The sequence below is a fragment of the Osmerus eperlanus genome, chromosome 5, assembly GCF_963692335.1.
Source record: "Osmerus eperlanus chromosome 5, fOsmEpe2.1, whole genome shotgun sequence".
Taxonomy (NCBI): domain Eukaryota; kingdom Metazoa; phylum Chordata; class Actinopteri; order Osmeriformes; family Osmeridae; genus Osmerus; species Osmerus eperlanus.
This window is the reverse complement of record NC_085022.1, coordinates 20,069,470-20,088,387: the sequence shown is the minus strand read 5'-3', so window position 1 is coordinate 20,088,387 and position 18,918 is coordinate 20,069,470. Positions and strand designations below refer to the sequence as shown.

General features: G+C 46.7%; 5 protein-coding genes across 6 annotated transcripts in view; 2 read left to right on the top strand and 3 right to left on the bottom strand.

The window, feature by feature from the left end:
• The window catches only part of LOC134021547 (cytochrome c oxidase subunit 5A, mitochondrial-like), a 55,678-nt gene that overhangs the window by 25,048 nt on the left and 11,712 nt on the right, over nucleotides 1–18,918 (bottom strand). The window lies entirely within an intron of this gene.
• On the bottom strand, nucleotides 717–6,243 carry edc3 (enhancer of mRNA decapping 3 homolog (S. cerevisiae)). Its single transcript, XM_062462480.1, has 7 exons — nucleotides 6,101–6,243; nucleotides 5,513–5,682; nucleotides 5,148–5,380; nucleotides 4,696–5,049; nucleotides 4,179–4,332; nucleotides 3,712–3,929; nucleotides 717–3,575 (listed from the first exon to the last, which is right to left on the bottom strand). Exons 2-7 carry the CDS (start codon nucleotides 5,674–5,676, stop codon nucleotides 3,241–3,243), a joined length of 1,458 nt encoding a protein of 485 aa, XP_062318464.1. The 5' UTR covers nucleotides 5,677–5,682; nucleotides 6,101–6,243; the 3' UTR covers nucleotides 717–3,240.
• Nucleotides 6,912–10,454, top strand: LOC134020577 (myosin-10). The gene is made up of 12 exons (XM_062460735.1): nucleotides 6,912–7,025; nucleotides 7,408–7,586; nucleotides 7,668–7,732; nucleotides 7,815–8,094; nucleotides 8,274–8,371; nucleotides 8,487–8,628; nucleotides 8,733–8,858; nucleotides 8,952–9,077; nucleotides 9,179–9,472; nucleotides 9,584–9,813; nucleotides 9,919–10,183; nucleotides 10,302–10,454. The coding sequence occupies exons 2-12, from the start codon at nucleotides 7,419–7,421 to the stop codon at nucleotides 10,428–10,430; spliced, it is 1,923 nt and encodes a 640-aa protein (XP_062316719.1). The 5' UTR covers nucleotides 6,912–7,025; nucleotides 7,408–7,418; the 3' UTR covers nucleotides 10,431–10,454.
• Nucleotides 10,928–14,679, top strand: LOC134020575 (golgin subfamily A member 6-like protein 7). Of its 2 annotated transcripts, none has more exons than XM_062460734.1 (11): nucleotides 10,928–10,957; nucleotides 11,061–11,133; nucleotides 11,456–11,587; nucleotides 11,685–11,758; nucleotides 11,890–11,974; nucleotides 12,192–12,279; nucleotides 12,482–12,564; nucleotides 12,654–12,767; nucleotides 12,873–12,974; nucleotides 13,121–13,330; nucleotides 14,421–14,679. In XM_062460734.1, exons 1-11 carry the CDS (start codon nucleotides 10,953–10,955, stop codon nucleotides 14,427–14,429), a joined length of 975 nt encoding a protein of 324 aa, XP_062316718.1. In that variant the 5' UTR covers nucleotides 10,928–10,952; the 3' UTR covers nucleotides 14,430–14,679. The 2 variants fall into 2 exon arrangements, with proteins under 2 accessions (XP_062316718.1, XP_062316716.1); XM_062460732.1 differs by having other exon boundaries at nucleotides 11,453–11,587.
• LOC134020574 (uncharacterized) lies at nucleotides 14,982–18,106 on the bottom strand. The gene is made up of 5 exons (XM_062460731.1): nucleotides 17,763–18,106; nucleotides 16,643–17,625; nucleotides 16,085–16,253; nucleotides 15,399–15,565; nucleotides 14,982–15,284 (listed from the first exon to the last, which is right to left on the bottom strand). Exons 1-5 carry the CDS (start codon nucleotides 17,905–17,907, stop codon nucleotides 15,081–15,083), a joined length of 1,668 nt encoding a protein of 555 aa, XP_062316715.1. The 5' UTR covers nucleotides 17,908–18,106; the 3' UTR covers nucleotides 14,982–15,080.

The window sequence follows — 18,918 nt, the reverse complement described above, 5'->3', positions numbered from 1 at the left end:
TACTTAGATCAAAACACGTGGGTGAATGTCTGTCGACAACAACTCGAGACCCACCTACGCATGTGTTCCTGGTACTTTGTGATGGTACTCATGGTCCCTTGGACTAGTTCTGTAATAGCCAATGTTAAAAAAAAAAAAAAAAAAAATCAACAATAAAAGGTAGGCTATTACATAAATTCTGTTGTTTGGCCGAATTCCGAACCAAACCTTTTCGACAAGCAATCACATAAATCCAAGAGGATTAGTAGCAAACCTCCATCCAATTCTAAATGATTTACCAGGATGTATGGCTATAATTTAATTGTAAATGTGTGGATTAACACCAGACTGAACTCATAACTCCTGACTGTTTAAAGAATTTGAGTGATTCTTAAGAAGTTAAGAATTTCCAATGCAATGCCACTCGCTATTGTCTGTTTACTAAAGAAAATGAAACGGTTGGATTTTGTTGCCCCCCGGTGGTTGAAGTATTTTAGAGTCTCTCTCTCTCTCTCTCTCTCTCTCTCTCTCTCTCTCTCTCTCTCTCTCTCTCTCTCTCTCTCTCTCTCTCTCTCTCTCTCTCTCTCTCTCTCTCTCTCTCTCTCTCTCTCTCTCTCTCTCTCTCTCTCTCTCTCTCTCTCTCTCTCTCTCTCTCTCTCTCTCTCTCTCTCTCTCTCTCTCTCTCTCTCTCTCTCTCTCTCTCTCTCTCTCTCTCTCTCTCTCTCTCTCTCTCTCTCTCTCTCTCTCTCTCTCTCTAAATGGTGTCTCTTATGTTGAATAAAGTAAGTTTCTCGCCAACACCCCCATCCCCTCCAACACACACATACCCATTTGACATTTTTTTTTAAATGACTGTGGCGTCAGTAACGTGTAAACACATCCCACCAATGAGGTGTTTCAGACAGGGCTTCATTAAGTCTATGGAGACAGTGCTGCAACACCCAGGATATAATGTTCACATTAGTACATTAATCCAAAACACACAAAAAGGTTATCACTGCCATTAAGAAAACATGAGACAACAAGGCAAATTAAACTAAATTGAATCATGATAAAAAATGAACATCGATACTGAAAGTACATACAATTGGTAATACTCAATTAAGCATCTAGCTTCGCTGTCCTCTAGTATATATGCACATAATACCTTGTAAGCACCCAGCAGATATGAAAAGGTCCCAAACCAGGCAGCAACATTATTCAACAACTTCCAATCAAGTTCCTGCTTGCAGACACATAGAACTGTCCTGTAAACATCTTGCTTACAGGCACATACAAAGAAACATATTTTTTTAAATAGAATTCTAAGTATCAAATAACTTCTGAAAATAATCAATGATGGCTGTCTGAATATGTGAATTCTGTCTTTGTTTATGTCTGTATAAGGTAGGAGGGAACACAGATGAAGACTGTACCTTTAAAACGCTGCCATACTTTAACAATAGCTAAATTAAACTGAGTAAGATCATTTGAATGCTGATCCTATAACGGATTACTATGGCCTAATAGTATAATTCAAATTAATCTGTAAAATAGATTTTTGACATCAACCTAAGATTATTTTTTTTTCCTTTGCCTCATGTATTATTCAGAATACATGTAAAACAGATAGAAAATATTGTGCCAAATCTTCAAAATGTTTAAAGAATGAATGAATCCTTGAAAATAAAAATGTTTAACATATCAGACATGTCTGCTAATATCCAGTGGTATATATCAAAGGGTCATGTAACCAAATAACATTATAACTACAACAATCGTCTGTTAAACAAAAGAGATAATGACAGGTAGCACTATTAATAGTGGTATGCCTCAATAATTGCTGTGAAATTAACAAATTGTCTGCAAAATTGAGCAGCATTTTAGTCCTTCAATTTGAACATTTCAAAAGACTAAAAAAATATACTTCAGCCTGAAATTTTCAGAAAATACTATCAGTAATGTATCATCAACAAAAGATGAAACATGTGAAGATTCGCGCAACACATTCTCAACTTGAGTTGGGCCAAATGTACATGAATGCATGTTACAGACAAGAACCGTGACCATTTGGGGATTTACAATTCAAGCAAGCAAATACAAGAATGTACCCTTCAGTCCTCGTATGGAAGAATCAGAGGGTCCTAAGATTTTTCTGTTCTCTAGAATCAAATCAATTCACACAAAACAGCTAAGCCCTTCACACAGAGAAGGCAATCTTCTACAATGTAAGGACTGAACAAGTCCGTATTTTGGTAAGAAATCAACTGCGCATGAATATGCACAACGCTCTCAAGATGTTACACAAATAAGGCAAACTAACTGGCTTTGCCAACGAGGAAACGGTCTGCTCACATGACCTCCTTCTGTGCAGCAGTGCTGCTCTCATAACTTCAAAGGATGTTCCTCTGACAGAGATCAAAGACGAGACTTGGTCTTAGACTAAAAAACTGTAAATCGAAAGGACCAATAAAAAATTGAAAAATCTGATTATTCATCTTTAAACACATACTACATTCATAGTTCCATTGATAAAATAGTCTATTTAATATATATATATCAGCCTTCAATACAGGTGTAATTTAATTTACACCAATTTACATATCTCACCGTTACATTTCTGCAGGATGATTGTGTTTGCAAAAGGCCCATCAATGGGTCACCACATATCCTGTACTGTCTGAACAAACTCTTGAAATCTCTCAAGTCACAGCTCAAGCGGCAGGCTCAGTCACAGCTCAATTAAAAGTAGTTATTTTCAGGAAAAAAACCTTACCTGCCCATGCCACTAAAATAATCTGTCACAATGAAAACATCCTCAACTGTTTACATGCTGAGCAGACTCAAATGAAAAGAAATGTAAGGAAAAATATAGATTTGATCTTGGATGATACAAACTCAATGCTCTCATCCAATGAGTCCGGGATGATACAAACTCAATGCTCTCATCCAATGAGTCCTGGATGATACAAACTCAATGCTCTCATCCAATGAGTCCTGGATGATACAAACTCAATGCTCTCATCCAATGAGTCCTGGATGATACAAACTCAATGCTCTCATCCGATCTGAACCAAAAAGTGTTGTATCCCATCTGTAACACTCTTTGTAACACATTCCAGTGCACCCCGCAGCTGCAATCAGAATACCTAAACATGAACGATCAAAACACAATAATATACCGGAATTGAAGGCTTGTTCTGTGTTTAAAAAAAAAAATCCCCAGAACCCAAATGGTCAGGAAGGGTCAACGTGTTAGTCTGTGTTGTTCCAGCAGTCCAGTTATGCTGAGTGTAATGGAATGACAAACTTGCACCCAAACGGAGAATGGTACTTGATCCCCACTTCCTGAAACACCTGGCGAGGGACACCGATGTCACAGAGGTAAACCCTGCCTGCCCCCTCGGCCAGGGGGAGGGGAAGGCCCAGGGAGAGGGACCATTTGGCTTCCACTGCCTGGCCCTGCCCACTGACTGGAGGGTCTATGCTGAGCACTGGGGCTCGGTTCTGGTTGGCCCAATCTGCAGCAGCCCTGTACCACGGCTGGTCCATTAGGAATGTGTTGTCGTGACAGTCCAGGCAGTTGATGATGAGGTCCACTGGGCTGTCTGGTAGGTCTGCAGAAAAGAAACAAACAGAATCTCAAGAAAGATTCCCACCCCCGCCAAAACTCTAACACACCCCAGAAAACCAGATAGCATCCCTGCAATAAACCAACTCTGCTACTGTTACAGTAAATTTGACATCAAATACCTTTGATACTGGACACCTGCTTGCCCTCCGTTTTGCTGAAGAGGGTGAGCTCGCTGGTAACAGAGTCCAGCATCTTGACAAAGTTGGGCAGGAAGAGGATGACCTCCACCTCGTGGTTGGCCAAGTGGCGGCCACAGCTGATGCCCTGGGCTCCTTGCACATGAGGGCCACACAGCAGGGCCACAGTGGGCCGCTGGTGCACATTCTTGGGGGTTAGTCTGCAAGTGATCCAATACAAAAGCAGGCATACTTTCGTAATCCGTTGGGCTTTCTCAAATGAATGGGAGGAAGTACGATATGCAAAATGGTTTCAAATAAATAAACCATCTGCAATATGTAATGGACTATGTGCATGGTGCAGTGCCCTGTCCTTTGGACTAGACCAGACTAGACTAGACCAGAGTAGACCAGAGTAGACCAGACTAGACCACACTAGACCAGACTAGACCCAACTAGACCAGACTCACCTGTTGGGGCCTCCCAGCAAAGTCAGCGCCATTTGGCTGGTACACACACCAGTCATCTCCAGTCTCCGCTCCAAGGAGAGACCATGTCGCTCAGCTACCAACAGCAGACGCTTGTGCAGCTCATAAGATACACTGGGCACCACCAGCCCTGAGTCTGCACAGAGGAAGAGAGACGATTACTCTGGTTGTATGGATAAGGGATGGTGTACAGGGTTTCAAACAGGCCTTTTTCAGTTAAGGCGGCCGTCTAAGCAACACACGCCTTCCGCCTAACTACGTCGTCGTTTTAGTTTTTTTTATTTATAGCGATATCCGCCGTTGTCCTGTTTTCTCTCTTCCATTCCAAACCCTGACCAACGCCAGTCTACTTTCTCTGCAGAACGCCCGCCCCCCCTCCTCCTTCCCACTCCACCGGCAACCCCCACCCTACCACCTAACAAACACATTTTCTGCAGGACACCCTGGTGTACATAGTTATCCTGGGAAGAATGCTCACGTGTCCGTGTGAGTCACTCACCGGTGCAGTACTCTTTGGCCCCGGGCTGAGGGACGTCGATCTGCCTGTAAACAATGGGTTTTGCCTCCAGGATGTTTTCGTCGTGGCGATACCGAGAGGGAGTCTGCTCCCCTGGCGTGCCTCGCGACCGCGTTCCATTGCCCCGTCGCTCCGACGTGTCTATTTGTGAGAACACGGCCGCTTTGTCAAACAGCGCCAAGTTCCCCTCAAAGTCAAAGTCCGTGTCCAACCTCTCTTCCATGCCGTCCCCGAAACACTCATCGTCCCTTTGCTTCATCGGACCCCCCCCGCCTCCGTTCTTCACGCCATTCTTCTTAGGTGTGACTTGGTTTACTCCTCGGCTACTTGACGACCCTGCGACAGGACGATAAAACGTTTCCAAAGTTCCAACTGGTTGAAACAGCAGCGGTTAGTATTGTGACAGTCGCGGGCAGCACACTGTTTATACTTACAGGAGTTGTGTCTCCGTCGGAATCCCTTGGGCTGGCCTGGCACGTTGAGATGAGGATCTCCATAGCTTTTAGAACACTGCTGCTGGGGAGAGATCAGCCTTTCCTGGGTCCTGGGGTCACCTTTGAGTGGGACTGCGATAGGAACACTGTTGGTCTGACCTCCTCCCCTGCCACTCCACCCATCTTGACCATTCCGGATGTCCAAAATCTTTAGTTCCTTAATGTCCATAGCACTGCAATTGGCAAACACAAAAAGCTCATTTAAACTCTGAAACGCCATCCATCCAGCGCAGTTGATCAAAAACAGTATGCACATTACACTTTAATTACTAATCAAATAAGGCAAGACATTGACTGTTCTTTACCTGAAAGTGACTTCAGGTACAGGACACTTGACACCATTGTGGAAAGGCTGTTTTAGAGAGATGGTCTGGCTGCTCTGGTCCACAGATGAAACTTCTCCTTGGTACACTCCCAGAGTTGTACCACAGTTTATTGACACTAAACTTCCCAACCAATCTGCCGCCATTCTGTCCTGGGGGAGAAACACAATGGTTCAGGACAAGATAATAATTAACTAGAAAACTAAGGTTACTTGCATTGCTAACTGGTTAACTAGGTACTTGTAGTATTGACAAAAAAGCTACCAGTAGAACACATTAACTGAATAGGCTACACTTAATGACATGATCGCTATCAAAAATGACGGAATAAACAGGAAAACCATCCTTGAAATTACTCAGTATATTTAAGAGAACAATTGGCAGACCTTTATCGTAGCTATTAACAAGGTAGCCTAGCTACAATAGTATGTTGAGTTCGGTAGCTATAACCAGCTAATTCAAGCAGGCTAGCGACTAACAGGCATCATGGCATCTCAACCAGTCACCACTTTGACGTAGCTAATGGCAATAGACAGTATTGGCTGCAGTACTGTTAAGAAACGCACATACCTTTTTAGCTATTATTTCTAGCAGATCCTTTAAAATAAAACCCAATAATATTATTCAATCGGACTATTAAGTAAATATTTGCGTCTTCCAGCTGTGAGCTTGCTAACTTCGCATCAGTACAGTAGTGAATGCTAAAAACAATCGACTTCCGTTTCCTCCCCTCTCCATTCAAACTTCAAAATTGGTGTTTTGGTTGAAATAGTTAAGTCATGAGACTCTCTATTTTTAGGTATTAGGGTAGATGCACACATAGAATGAAGACCAATTCTAATTAATTCAACATGTGAAAAAACGAAACTCACTTCTGATTAGGACCATATAACTAGACTAACACACTGAAATAGTCAAAAGCAGGGGATGTTGTTGGCACACATGGTTTGTAATGATATAAATGGGGAACAAGTGTTATTTTGGACCTTCGGGCATGTGGTATTTCTCATATAGCTGTGGAGGCTTGGCAGATAGCTGTGTATTGGTGAAAGTATGGTCTAGTCATCATTTATGTCACTCCCTTACAATATTATCAACCACCAGCATGTCTGTCGTTCTTTGGAGGACAAGGATATTAACAAGTGACTGCTTTTCTAACATTTATAAACGTGATTTAAAACACAAATACCCTTCCATTAATCAAAATACAGTATAATACGAGGGAAGCTAATTCGTTTGAATGGCTGAGCTGTTGTGAAAACAACAAGAAGCAACAAACACTTGTATTACAGTACATAATGAGCCAGTGAGGTCATGTGGAGAGTATCTAGCAAGGGTTGGACTTCGCACACCCACAGCGTCCTGTGTGTGCTGGTTACCATGGATACTTTAAGGGGTGCATACTCAACAGCTTGCTCCTGCAATCACAGCAGACTTGATTAGTAACAGTGCAAGTGGGCATTCTGAGGGAACAGAAGAGGGCTTAAGCAGGAAGGTAGGAGGCAAGCAGCTTCTTTTTAGTGGCTTTTCTCATGCATCTTGCTGCTTCTTTGAAATCCGTAGACAAATCCGTAACTTATCGATGATTCTTAACAACTGCTGATGTTTTTAAGATTGTGTATTAGAGTGAAATGTCCATGTTCATTCTCGTTAGTTCGTGGATGTGTATGTGTTGCTGAAGAGGTTGCGTGACAAAGCTTGTGGAACAGAGCCAGAGTGTGATAACTGTCAGGGCTTTGTTGGAAGTTAATAGAGAAGATCCAGTAAACAAACACTGACACAGCCAAGGAAAGTCTTCTATGAATAGTCGTACACTCTTAGCTGTCACTTTTGTAAAAAGAAAAAACAAAAAAACGTGTCATTGTCCTTGTGGGCAGAGCCAGCGGGGATGGAAGTGTGGGACGGTGAGGGCTGGAGGCTTTCCCCTAGAAAGAACAGTGACGACTGGGATTTGGGTGGAATCGCCAAAACCCTTAGACCTTCACTCCGAGCCTCAAGTCCACTCTCCCTCTCTGACCTGGACATGTGGGACAGCAAGTCTCACTTTAAATCTCAGGTAATGGCAAATAGGCAGATTATCTTGACTTGAGAGAAAATTAAGAGCCATTTCAAATTGTATTTCTGTGTTCCTCCTCAGTCCTCAGCATGGTACAATGTGGCTAGTGTCTCTGGAGCAGGCTTCCTGTCCAAACTCAGCACCAGGTGAGCGAAAATGCTTTTTCAGTGTTTTCATCACACTTCATAATGAACAATGTGTCCAAACAAATGTTTCATTCTGTCCCAGCACTGGCAATGGTGGCTTCAGGCAGAATGAGCCAGGGATGAGAAGATGGCAGTCGATGTCCCGCATGGCTCCAGAGGGTGCTCCGCGTTCCCTGTCCCCCTCTCCAGGATCTGAGCTGCGGGCTGCCCTGACTGAGAGCGGCTTTCGGCGGGCAGAGCTGGTGCAGCGGTTGCGGGAGGCTCACGAACGATTAGACAGCCAGACGGACCTGTTGAAATCCAAAGACACACACCTACACCACAGCACAACCGCAGCGCAACTTCTGGATATAAAACACAAGGTAGAAGAATACCCTTAGAGCACCTAGATTCGTCTTCCACCTCTTTATTCCTCTTGGCTGGTTGTCTTTGCTGTGTGTGTGTGTGTGTGTGTGTGTGTGTGTGTGTGTGTGTGTGTGTGTGTGTGTGTGTGTGTGTGTGACACAGCCTCGTCTCACCCCCTGCTTGCTTCTTCCCCCAGCAGCTGGCAGAGGCAGTGAGCGCTCTTGAACAGGAGAAGGACGCAGCTGAGCTGTCCCGGTTTGAGGAAAGCCGGCGACGTGGAGAACTGCAAGACAAGTGAGCATTAATACTGTTTGATGCTGGTGTGTCGTCGTGACGTAGGAGACTTGCTGATGATCTAATACAGAGCCCAGGAAGTTTGTTGTTAATACGATTTACGACCATGATTAAGGGTCTTGCAGCTGGAGATGGACATGTTGAAAATGAGGTCGACTCTAGAGAGAGGCGGCAACATCCAGTCTGCCTCCATCCAGAAAAATCCTAGATCTCTTAGCAGTACATTACCTGTGACTCAAGAAGACTTTTACAGACAGGTAGCCCAACAACAGAAATCTTGAAGCTTAGTTTCTTCCAATATGAAAATGCAGAACATTCCAATGTTGTTGATAATTATGACATTGATATTATGAACATGTAGGGGAAGCAGAAGGCCGAAAAAGAGCTGATCCGATTGAAGGAGGCCCTGAAAGAGGCAGAGGAGAGGGCAGAGTCACTGGAGGCAGAGAGAGACCAGGCTGTCCAGCAACTCCACTCTTCTAAAGAGGTCTGTTCTTTCATGACAAAGGAGAATATCGGTCAAACTCACATTTTGCTAGTAACGTTTTGCTCCTTCCACACCTCTCTTCTACCGTCCTAGACTCAGCTAACAGTGTTGAGTCAAACTGAAGAGATAAATCAAAGACTGAGTCACACCATTCAGTCCCACAGCGAACTTCAGGACCAGCTGAGCGAGGCTCGCTGCAAGCTGGGCCAGGCTAGCCTGGTGAGTTACCTCAGCCATTATCCTGAACTGAAACATGATATCCTCCATCTTACACGACTTCCTGTCATGACCAGTCTCTCCCTCTCCCAAACCCGTCCCAGGAGAGAGACCTCCTGTCCACCAACTTGCTGAGGCTGGAGGACAGCGTGGAGGACCTGAAGGCCAAGCTGTCTGGGGCACTGTCGGACAAAGATCGACTGCTGCAGGAGAAGGCAGACCTGCATCAGAAGGCCCAGGGTCTGGATCTGCAGCTGGAAAGGGCCCAGCGAGGAAGAGAAGGTTTCACTGACCAGGTGTGTGAGCTCCATGATGAGCTGGCTGAGGCCAAGGCCAGCACCTGCAAGCAGGGACAGGAGACCCTCTTGTTGACAGAAGAGCTGCACTCTGTCAGAGAGGTGAGAGCAATCAATGGTGAAGACGTTTTAATCGTGACACATGCATTGTTTTTGGATGTTCATCTCCATTGTGGTGGCCTTTACCCATGTTCCCATCTCATTGCACTCCAGGTTAACGAGAAGCTCACAATTGAGCTTGAGATGGTGAAACAGAAGCTTGAAACTACACGGATACAGCAGCATGAACTGGAGGCTGAGCATGTGATTCACACCAATCAGATTGCAGCACTGGAGACAGAGCGCTCACAGCTGATTGGAGAAAAGGAGGAGTTGCTGAATACTCTTCATCAGGAGGGGCAGGAAGAACTGGAGGAAGTGAGGAGGAGGTGTGACCAGCTCAGGTAAGTGATGAGGAACATCAAACAGGAGTGGACAATGTGACTGTACTACAAACGACCTGTGGCTCGCTGGTATTGCAATGAAAACAACAAGGCGTTTCTCATCAGAGAATTCCAGGAGGCCCTCGAGTCAGACAACCACACTCTGCGGGACCGCGGCCAGTGCCTGGAGGCGGAGCTTCGTGCGAGGCAGCAGGAGCTGCAGGAGAAGGAGGTGGAGCGGCAGAGAATGGCGGCAGAGACAGCCCAGTCCATGGCGGAGCTGAGGGGTGTGGTCTCTCACTGGAGTGACAAATGGCAGGAGGTTGCTTTGAGGTTGCAGTCCACACAGGGGGAGTTAGAGAGCCTCAAGCAGAACAGCCCCGGGGATGCAGTAAGGCTGTTAAGAACCCATCGTAATGAAACACATAAAAGCACACTGTTTACTATTAGATCCTTTTCGTGGACAGTGGCCATGGAACAATTGATCTATCTAATATCTTGCGTTACAGTTGCAAAAGGAGGCTTCTCAACTAACTGCAGAGGTTGAGAGGCTTAAGACAGAGAGCCAGAAAGACAGGCAAGTGTGCGAAAACAAACAAAAAAATCTTTGTTTTTCTGTGACAGTTCACCAGTCATGAGGTGCTTTCCTCCCCAGGGATCAGATCCAGACCCTTCTCCAGAACAGAGCTGATTCGGAGGCAGATCTGTCCAGAGTCAAGGTGCTGGCCTTCCCTCCCAGCTGTTCCCTCATTTCCATCCACTTTTGTCTGCATAGACGCTCATGGGATTAGACTGTGTTCATCTGGATTACAGGAGCAAATTTGCCATGATCCATATGTGTCTTTCTTATCCCGCAGAAGGAGACGTCTTCTCTGCTGAGGCTGGAGTTGGACGCCTGTAAACAGCAGTTAGAGCTGGAGGCGAGCAGGAGCCAAGGTCTGCTGCACAGACTCAAAGGGAGAGGGAAAGGTAACATTATCATGCCATGTCTAAGACATCCTCGGTGTGATTATCATCAACCTGGTACTTAGTGAGCATATGCAACTCCTGTAATGACCCCTTGAGAGATTTAGTGCAGTCAAAAAACACTAGGGGGCGATAAACCTCCTTTCTGCATCCCTATGTCCGTAGGTGGGGAGACTGTGGACATAGGAACAGAGATGGAGTGAGTTTACATTAATGTGTGGATGTTGTATTTTCATCTGCATTAATACATCTTTAAGAATTGCATGAAAACTTACTTCTTTGATTTGTTTTGTCTAACTTAGTGTACCACCAGAGACAGTGACACAGCCCGTCACTCTGGACCGGAGGCCCTCGGGACCCAGTACCAGCCCAAAGGTCTGTCAGATCACTACATTTACATTAATATTTTTGTCATTTAGCAGACACTCTTATCCAGAGCGACTTACAGTAAGTACAGGGACATTCCCCCCGAGGCAAGTAGGGTGAAATGCCTTGCCCGAGGCAACAACGTCATTTTACACGGCCGGAAATTGAACCGGCAACCTTCTGAGTAATAGCCCGATCCCCTAACCGCTCAGCCATCTGACCCCACTTAAACAATTTGGTCTCTGCACACACACAACCATGTTGGTGTGTGTGCAGCCATGTTGGTGTGTGGCATACACACTGTCATGCATTGTTTGCGCGCGCACAGCAGGTTTCCCTGGAGGAGGTGGATGGGGAGCTGGGCCTGGTGAAGGTGGAGCTGCAGAAGGTATGGGACATGCTGCGGGACAGAGACAGTGAGCTGGAGGAGCAACACCAGGAGCTTCAGTCAGCCAGAGGCCAGGTACAGGACTCCTGGACTACTGGACAGAGATGTTTAGGAAGGATACAGTCCCTTTACTACATCACACATCATCTGTTGTTATACATCCCATGACTAGATGAACCAGCAAATTAGTGAAGTTCAGAGGCTGGATCTGGAACTGACCGAGAGAGAGCAGGAACTTAGGGAAAAGTATGTATGCCTTCCCTGCGGACTTCTTATCAGAGCTAACTGGCTGAAGCGTTGACTTAAGTAGTGTGTTCCAGATGTGTTCCAGATGTCCAACTGACGTTTTAATGTGTGTGTTTTGTTTTCTGTGGCAGGGAGCATAGCTTGAGGAGTCTGGAGAGACTGAGAGATGCAGAGAGAACAGAGGCACAAATTAAGATCTCTGCACTTGAGCTGAAGGTAAAAGTCATCATATTAAAGATCTCCTTTAATTACATTTACTCATCATCCCATCCTTCTAAAATTAAAAATGTTTTCTTTTTCTTTTTTCAAACTATTTGTTTCTATGAACTGATGTACTGATCTTGTAAATTCACGCAATCATTGACAACTAGGTTTGTAGTACAGAAATCTACTTTAAAATCTACTTTATAATATTTTTTGCATGGACATCCAGCTTGTTACACAGAAGGACCAGGATGCAGAAGGTCACAGCGGTGAGAGCCAAGAGGACGTCCTGAACGCACTTCGGTCCCAGCTGGAAGGTCAGTCTCTCCATATAGCTGTTCTTTCCTTCACGCTCTGCTCTACAGAGTGAAGGCGTTACTTATTAAACACTCACAAAGCATCTGAATCGACATTGAATCCCTCAACTGACTTAAAACAACAAGTACATATCGATCCTGAATCCCATCCATGGTTGAGAGGCTTTCCCCTCCGGTGCTGTGTGTGTTCATGTGATCTCAGAGAGCAGGAGACAAGCCAGTCAGCTGGAGAAGGACAGAGACCAAGCGGTCCAGAGGCTGCAGTCGCTGCGCCAACTTCACCAGGTCCTCATAGCGCTCTTCACAACTCTGATGCTGTGACGTTGGTTACACTGAAAGATTGTAAGCGTTTGGTATCGCCTCCTTCTCCACAGAGTAAAGAAGGGAAGCCTCCTCTCGACAGGAAGAGGAAGGGGGAAAAAGAGGAGAAAACGGCTACTCTGGATATTGTGGACCAGGAGAAACAGAGAAGACTGGTTACCGAGCAGGTAGAATGATTTTTAAAAACCCAACTGAAAACACACTCAAAACATATTTCCCACAAAACTGTGGGAAATATGATCAAACATTTGGTGCGCGTGTGTGTGTTCTAGCTAAAGACCCTGTTTAAAGAGCGCGAGCTGCAGGGGCCGACCTGTGACCTTTCGGCTGGAGATCCGAGCGACGGGCGCACGCAGCAGTCCACAGTCATCAAGGTAAAGGACAGAGCAGACACGTCGCGACTCATTTCCACTGAGATTTGCGAGATGGGATGGGTTCGCGTCGACGTGCTCGGAAAAGGTCAACGTAGACCTGTTCCAGACGACGCGAATCTATCCCACTCGCTTCCTTGCTTCGGCAGAATGCGGTAGAAACTCTGCACGGCCAGAGGAAGACGCAGCAGGAGCCGTTGAGGGACGGGGGCCACCAGCAGGGGGCAGGACTGAAGCCGGGGCTGACGGAGCAGGAGCGGAGGGAGGAGGTGGACTGCCGAGACAGGAAGGAGGGAGAGCAGGAGGAGCAGAAGGAGATGGCTTGTCTGAGGGACGAGCTCCACAACAAAGCACATATGGTCAGATGTCTTCCTGGTCTCACCCCCTACCACTGACATCATCGTATAACCCCTCTCTGTAATCTCTCTGCTTTCTAACACAGGAGGCTCAATGGCCAATGAATCTTCACACACACACACACACACACACACCCCTCCCCCAAGATCATAATGATGTTAACAGGCATGATCATGACACTTCTTCAGATTAAGTACTGAAATTAACGCTCTGGGCCCCTTGGACCAATCAGGATTGCACACATATATACATATAAGCAAATTTGTGCAGACTGCCCTAATTCCAGTCTCTGTCTTAATCAAGAGTATATAGGGGAAGGGATTCAGGATACAGCATTGAGTTAATCTCACATACGATGCTCCACTGAGAAACTAATCAGAATTTTATCTAAGAAACTGAACGATCTGGTCAAGAGCTCAGATGCACAACATCTGACTACCCAGATAGCATTCCAGGACATACCAACCACTAGCTTGCACCAAACATGCAGTTAGCCGCCATCCTACATTATGGCCATGCTAAACATCCTTCAAACGAACATCTCAAGGGAGATCCCTATTAAAACCTACTGGTAAATAAGACAAGATAACCCATCGGCCTAAAAACAACCATTTTGTCTTGCCAGATGTCAGCAATGAGCATGGAAATCCGCAATCTGAAAGAAAAAAATGAGAATCTCCTCAAAGGTGAAAGTGTGACTTAATCGGGTACAATCACCAGTCGTCTAGTAGATTAATTTATATTCTCTTGATCTGGGTTTTCTGCTCTTAGTTTTACTTCTACTCTTCTGGAACGAGCTTTGGGCATTAAGACACCCTGAACAGGGGCTTTTCCACGAGAGAAACATCCCTACTTTAACCAAGTCCTAATGACACAGCATGATATAAACAAAATCTTTAAGCAATAAGAGATTTGACTTAACCGATTGAATATTTCTCCAGTTCATAACTCCTGTTCTTTTAGTCTTGCTTGTGTGGCACCTTTCCTGTTACTTTGCCCATCAAATCAACAGGCACTACATGATTCCGTAGCTCATGGGATTTGATTCCTTCCTTTAGGATTTGATTCCTTTTGTATTTTTTGTTGACCTAGCCAAGCTAAGGTTCCAGCAGCAGATCCAGGGCCTGCGTACCGCAGCACCCCAGCATGCTGAGAGGAAACCAGAGGCCAGGGTGCCCAGACTGTCAGACCCTACCCAGGAAGACCACGTGGGGGCTGGGATACCCCTCCTCTGTGGAGATGGAATTTATCTGGCTCGACAGGTGGAGATCTGTTCTAGTCCTGACGAAGAGGAGGAGGAGGAGGGGTAGAAGGGGTGGGGGTGCAAGTTACTTGTTGCATCTCACAGGGGGAGAGCGGGTACTGATAGCTGTGATAATACTATACTGTGAAGACAGTACACACAGCCTCAACATCGAACACCTTGGGCCAGCTTTGTGTGGAGGGTAATGCTATGCTTGCTGATGATTCCTATTATGCACTTGTTTGTGGAGACAAATCAGAGACTAATCAAACATTTTTCCAGACTAATCCATGTGAACATCAATCAACTGACCCTTGTCATGAGTGTGATGCGTTTGTACATGAATACAGAAGAAATAAATGGTACTTGTCATTAAACGTGGAAGTGTGTGGAAAACAATGATGGAACAAATGGTTTATTACAGATCAAAGCCGATAATACATGTATTTGTGTACAGAGATACATGTGGAGGAGTCAACCAGACTCACAAGAGAATATAATTCCTTTCATCAGATCCCAGTTGGTTTCAAATTTAGAGTACTGGGGCCTGATTGGCTGCCGGAGTCAGTCACCTCCGGTTGGACGGTGTGCCACCGTGCCCTCTCCACCTGTCCCTGGCTGCACATGTCCCTCCAGTGGCTTCGACCTCCCTCGGAGGCCTCAGGACCAATCAGGACGCGTCCAAGCACCGTGCTCTTTGAATGGGTTTGGTTCTGTCACAATAGAACAGGGAAGGGGTGTTGTGATTTCTGGATGTATTCAGGGGAATCTTTTGTAAGGTAATACATATTTCCTTTGCTGAAGGTAGCGCCAAAAGCGGTTCCCACCTGCGTGACAATGAATTCCAACTGGAGAGGAAGTTGATTGACATCTCCAGGAGGCAGCTCGAACAGGAAAGGGGAGTTCCACACTGTGTTTGCCCCACCTACCCCCTTAGTCTCCCTTGTGCTAATCACAACTCCCTCCTGGCGCAGGTTCACGACCACCTGGTAGTCTGTGTGGAGGTGAAGACACACAGTACAACACATTCAGTTGCAGATAGGAAGGCTTGGAGGATTACTGACCTACCATCAACCTAATGTACAGAAGAAACGGGTTTAACATACTCTCTGCCTATCGAATCAAACGTATTTTTGCATCTGTACCAAGCTTCTCGCGTCAATGGACAAATAGGAAACAACCTAGTCAGTCTGACACTACCAAGACAGGCTCTGTTAGATCATTCAGTGTTGGAGGGGATTGGAACATTGTCTGGAGGATTGAAGTAGCGAGTGAGGGATTAAAACCACAATGTTATTAAAAAAGGGATGATCTCCAGCCGCATTCACATCCAGTAAGACACGCTTTAATCCCAAAACATTAAAAGCAAACATTAGGGCTTACTACATACCTCTGCCCCTAAAAAGCAAAGCTCAGGACAGCCCACGCAGCTTGCACAATCACCCTACACGCTGTGGTCTGTAGGCACCATGGATATCCTCTGTAGCGGGTCAGCCCTAGGTAAGGGTCCTACCTGGTGATAGTGAGCCATGTGTGAGCTTGACGAGGTTGTCAGCTCTCAGCACCATGGCCTTGATGCGGTGGCCTAGAGTTTGGTACTGGAGCAGAATGAAGAGTTGACCGAGGGGCTGTGGCGTGCTGCTTCCTCCTCGGCCTGTCGATGCATCCTGGGAGGTCAGGCTCTGGGGTCAAAGGGTACAAATTCACCAGAGAGAGAGAGAGAGAATGAGAGAGAGAGAGAGAGAGAGAGAGAGAGAGAGAGAGAGAGAGAGAGAGGTGTAATTACGATGATCTCATTTCGGGCAATGTTTTTCCACATGAACCAAAAGCAGCATTTGTAAAGGAAGCTTAGCCGTTTCTATGATCCCTATCGCTAAAAAGATCATGCCCTTCACTTTGATATGCTACACATGAAATGACAAACACTCATTTAGATGCTGTCTTCTCTCTGTAAGATAACCCTCTTTCCAGCACATTACCCCAATTTCAACTGATTTCTGTCTTTGGTAAAAAAAACTATATAAAAAAAAAAGTGTTTTCCTCTACACATGCGTCAATCCACGTCAAGTACCTTTTTAAGCTTCCACTTGTTTGGACTAAGCTCCTCAGTGACATGCAGGGGACGATCTGGATGCCAGTTCTTCCCCCCGCACTGCACCTCCAGTTCCCCCAGAGGGGAGCCCCTCACACTGGGGGGATGGCGCGTGTACACGGCCAGCCTGAGCACGCAGCGCTGGAGCTCCTCCACACAGCCCACGTTCAGCACCAGACCCAGGGCGTAGAGCTCCCTGCTGAGGCTGGGCCGGACCGCGGCCTGCACCGGGCAGGGGCACATAGGGGCCAGGCTACCCAGCACAGACACCTCCTCCAGCCTGTGGGAGGCCCGGGTGATGCCCAGCACACTGACAGTGAGGGTGCCGTGCTCTGGAGAGAAGGCCATACTGAAGTCCAGGCTGGGGCCTGGCTGCCTGCAGCTGGACCCGTAGTGCAGCGTGGCCAGGGGGATGGGCCCCTCAGGCACGGAGGAAGAACAGGTGCTGGTGAGTCTGCTGCGCTCGCTGTACGGAGAGCCGTCGCGAGCGTGATGCCCCGTCGCGCTGCAGCGGCGCTCCGGCGCCCTGCGCGTCCTCGACAGCACCCCGAGCCTGGGGAGGGAGCCGAAGGAGGCCCGGCCCTGGGTCATGGGTCTGTAGACGGGGGAGGAGAGGCAGGGGGTGCTGAGGCGCCGCAGGGGGGAGTAAGACTTGGGGTGTTCCTTGATCTCCGAGGCTGGAGAGCGGGGGGAGTAGGGCGTGCTGATGAAGTTGTCGTTGGAGGCCGTCGGGCTGCTGAAGGTGGAGGGGAACTCCTGGACGTCCACGTCCAGATCCTCGTACTGCTCCCGGACCGCGGCGGTCGCCGTCGGAAAGGCGACCGGCTCAACCAGGACTGCTGTCACAAGCTCTTTATCTTGGTGGGGCCAAACTTCACTCATCCTCATGCACAGGACACAGCCCAGGATCAGACAGAGGCAGAACACCACCAGGCCAACGATAAGGAGAACCTGAAGGTGAACTGGACAAAAGTGGACAATGGCAACATTTACAACAGACGCACAGATAAGGATTGTCGTTGCCACTGCACGATCTAGCAGAATCACATCACATCTATGCTATTTCTGTCACCTAAAAGAAGATGTGAGGGGGCTTTACCTTCTAGTTGTTTGGTGAACAACACCTGGATGAGCAGCCAGAAGAAGAGTAGGACCATGATGACTTCGATCATCCCCTTGCAGCAGAAGAGCACCACAGACTGGCAGAGAGACTGGCCAGGGTACTCTTCGTCGTGGTATGGCATGGTGCCTGCCGTTGTGCCCTCCTGAAGCAGAAACTATGGAACACAAGATGAGCTCACTCCATACTGAAAGTGCTCAGTGGTTCAGTGCAGATTCCATGATTCCATCTGGAGTAGTAATGTTCTCTTACAAGGACCAATAACGTTTTTGGTCTCCACTGAACCAGAATTATATTCTGCAGATTTGTTTCTCCTTTTTTTTTGGTTTCCTGATCAATCCGAGGACTCCCTTTTTCTCTCCTTTAGATTTCCTCTTCAGAAGTCTCTTGGATGCCCGGCGTTTGTTCAGAGTGCTGATGTCACTGGGGCACACCTGCCAAATCTCTGCTTGTGTTCCAATGAAAGAGTTCAACATCACAATTCTGTTGTAGTCTTGACGACATGACAAAGTAGTTGCAACAATAGTTGCAACAATGAGCAGCATGCAACCTGCTCATTTCACTACTGACGCAGATGGGCGCACCCTCAACGTTAAAGCATCTTCGCTAAGCTCATCATCCCAAAACACAACAAAAGAACTCCACCCCCCCCCCACCCAAAAAAAAAGTATCTTAAAAAGTCTGTTGAAAGATATTTTACTCTTCTCTGAAAACTGTGAAAGGATATGTTCTATCTACCGAGTCTACGAGATCTATCCAGACGGGCTCCACCTGCTTACACCATCAGTGGTTGTTCTGTGAGAAGGCGGGGGGCCGTGGGCGGAGACACAGCTCCTGATACCTCCCATCAGGCCGCTCCACCTCCCACCGCTCCTGTACTCCAGATGCCCGTCCAGCAGTCACTGGTGCACATCCACTTCCACAACAGTGAAAACCCTTCCACCACCCCGACCCACAAGCTGTCAGTTCCATTAGTCCTCAGCCATCTGTCTGGTAATTCAGGGATAAACTCTTATCTAGCCACAGTTAAACGTACACACTCAATTCTCCTCCGTGCACTCTCACAATCAATTTAACTTACGTAGAACTTTTGCTCATTCTGCAAATGATTAAACTATTCCAATTCTCTCACATC

Excerpts from the sequence above, each read along its gene's own strand:
- edc3 (XM_062462480.1), bottom strand. The coding sequence starts at position 5,676 with ATGGCGGCAGATTGGTTGGGAAGTTTAGTGTCAATAAACTGTGGTACA. Across the intron at positions 5,050-5,147 it reads CCGACGGAGACACAACTCCT|GGTCGTCAAGTAGCCGAGGA; the intron begins GTAAGTATAAAC and ends GTCCTGTCGCAG. Across the intron at positions 4,333-4,695 it reads GGCCAAAGAGTACTGCACCG|ACTCAGGGCTGGTGGTGCCC; the intron begins GTGAGTGACTCA and ends TCCTCTGTGCAG.
- LOC134020574 (XM_062460731.1), bottom strand. The coding sequence starts at position 17,907 with ATGCCATACCACGACGAAGAGTACCCTGGCCAGTCTCTCTGCCAGTCT. Across the intron at positions 16,254-16,642 it reads ACAAGTGGAAGCTTAAAAAG|AGCCTGACCTCCCAGGATGC; the intron begins GTACTTGACGTG and ends CTTTGACCCCAG. Across the intron at positions 15,285-15,398 it reads TGGAATTCATTGTCACGCAG|AACCAAACCCATTCAAAGAG; the intron begins GTGGGAACCGCT and ends CTATTGTGACAG.
- LOC134020575 (XM_062460732.1), top strand. Across the intron at positions 11,134-11,452 it reads GACCCAGTACCAGCCCAAAG|CAGGTTTCCCTGGAGGAGGT; the intron begins GTCTGTCAGATC and ends GCGCGCGCACAG. Across the intron at positions 11,588-11,684 it reads TTCAGTCAGCCAGAGGCCAG|ATGAACCAGCAAATTAGTGA; the intron begins GTACAGGACTCC and ends TCCCATGACTAG.
- LOC134020577 (XM_062460735.1), top strand. The coding sequence starts at position 7,419 with ATGGAAGTGTGGGACGGTGAGGGCTGGAGGCTTTCCCCTAGAAAGAAC. Across the intron at positions 7,733-7,814 it reads CTGTCCAAACTCAGCACCAG|CACTGGCAATGGTGGCTTCA; the intron begins GTGAGCGAAAAT and ends ATTCTGTCCCAG. Across the intron at positions 8,095-8,273 it reads TTCTGGATATAAAACACAAG|CAGCTGGCAGAGGCAGTGAG; the intron begins GTAGAAGAATAC and ends TTCTTCCCCCAG.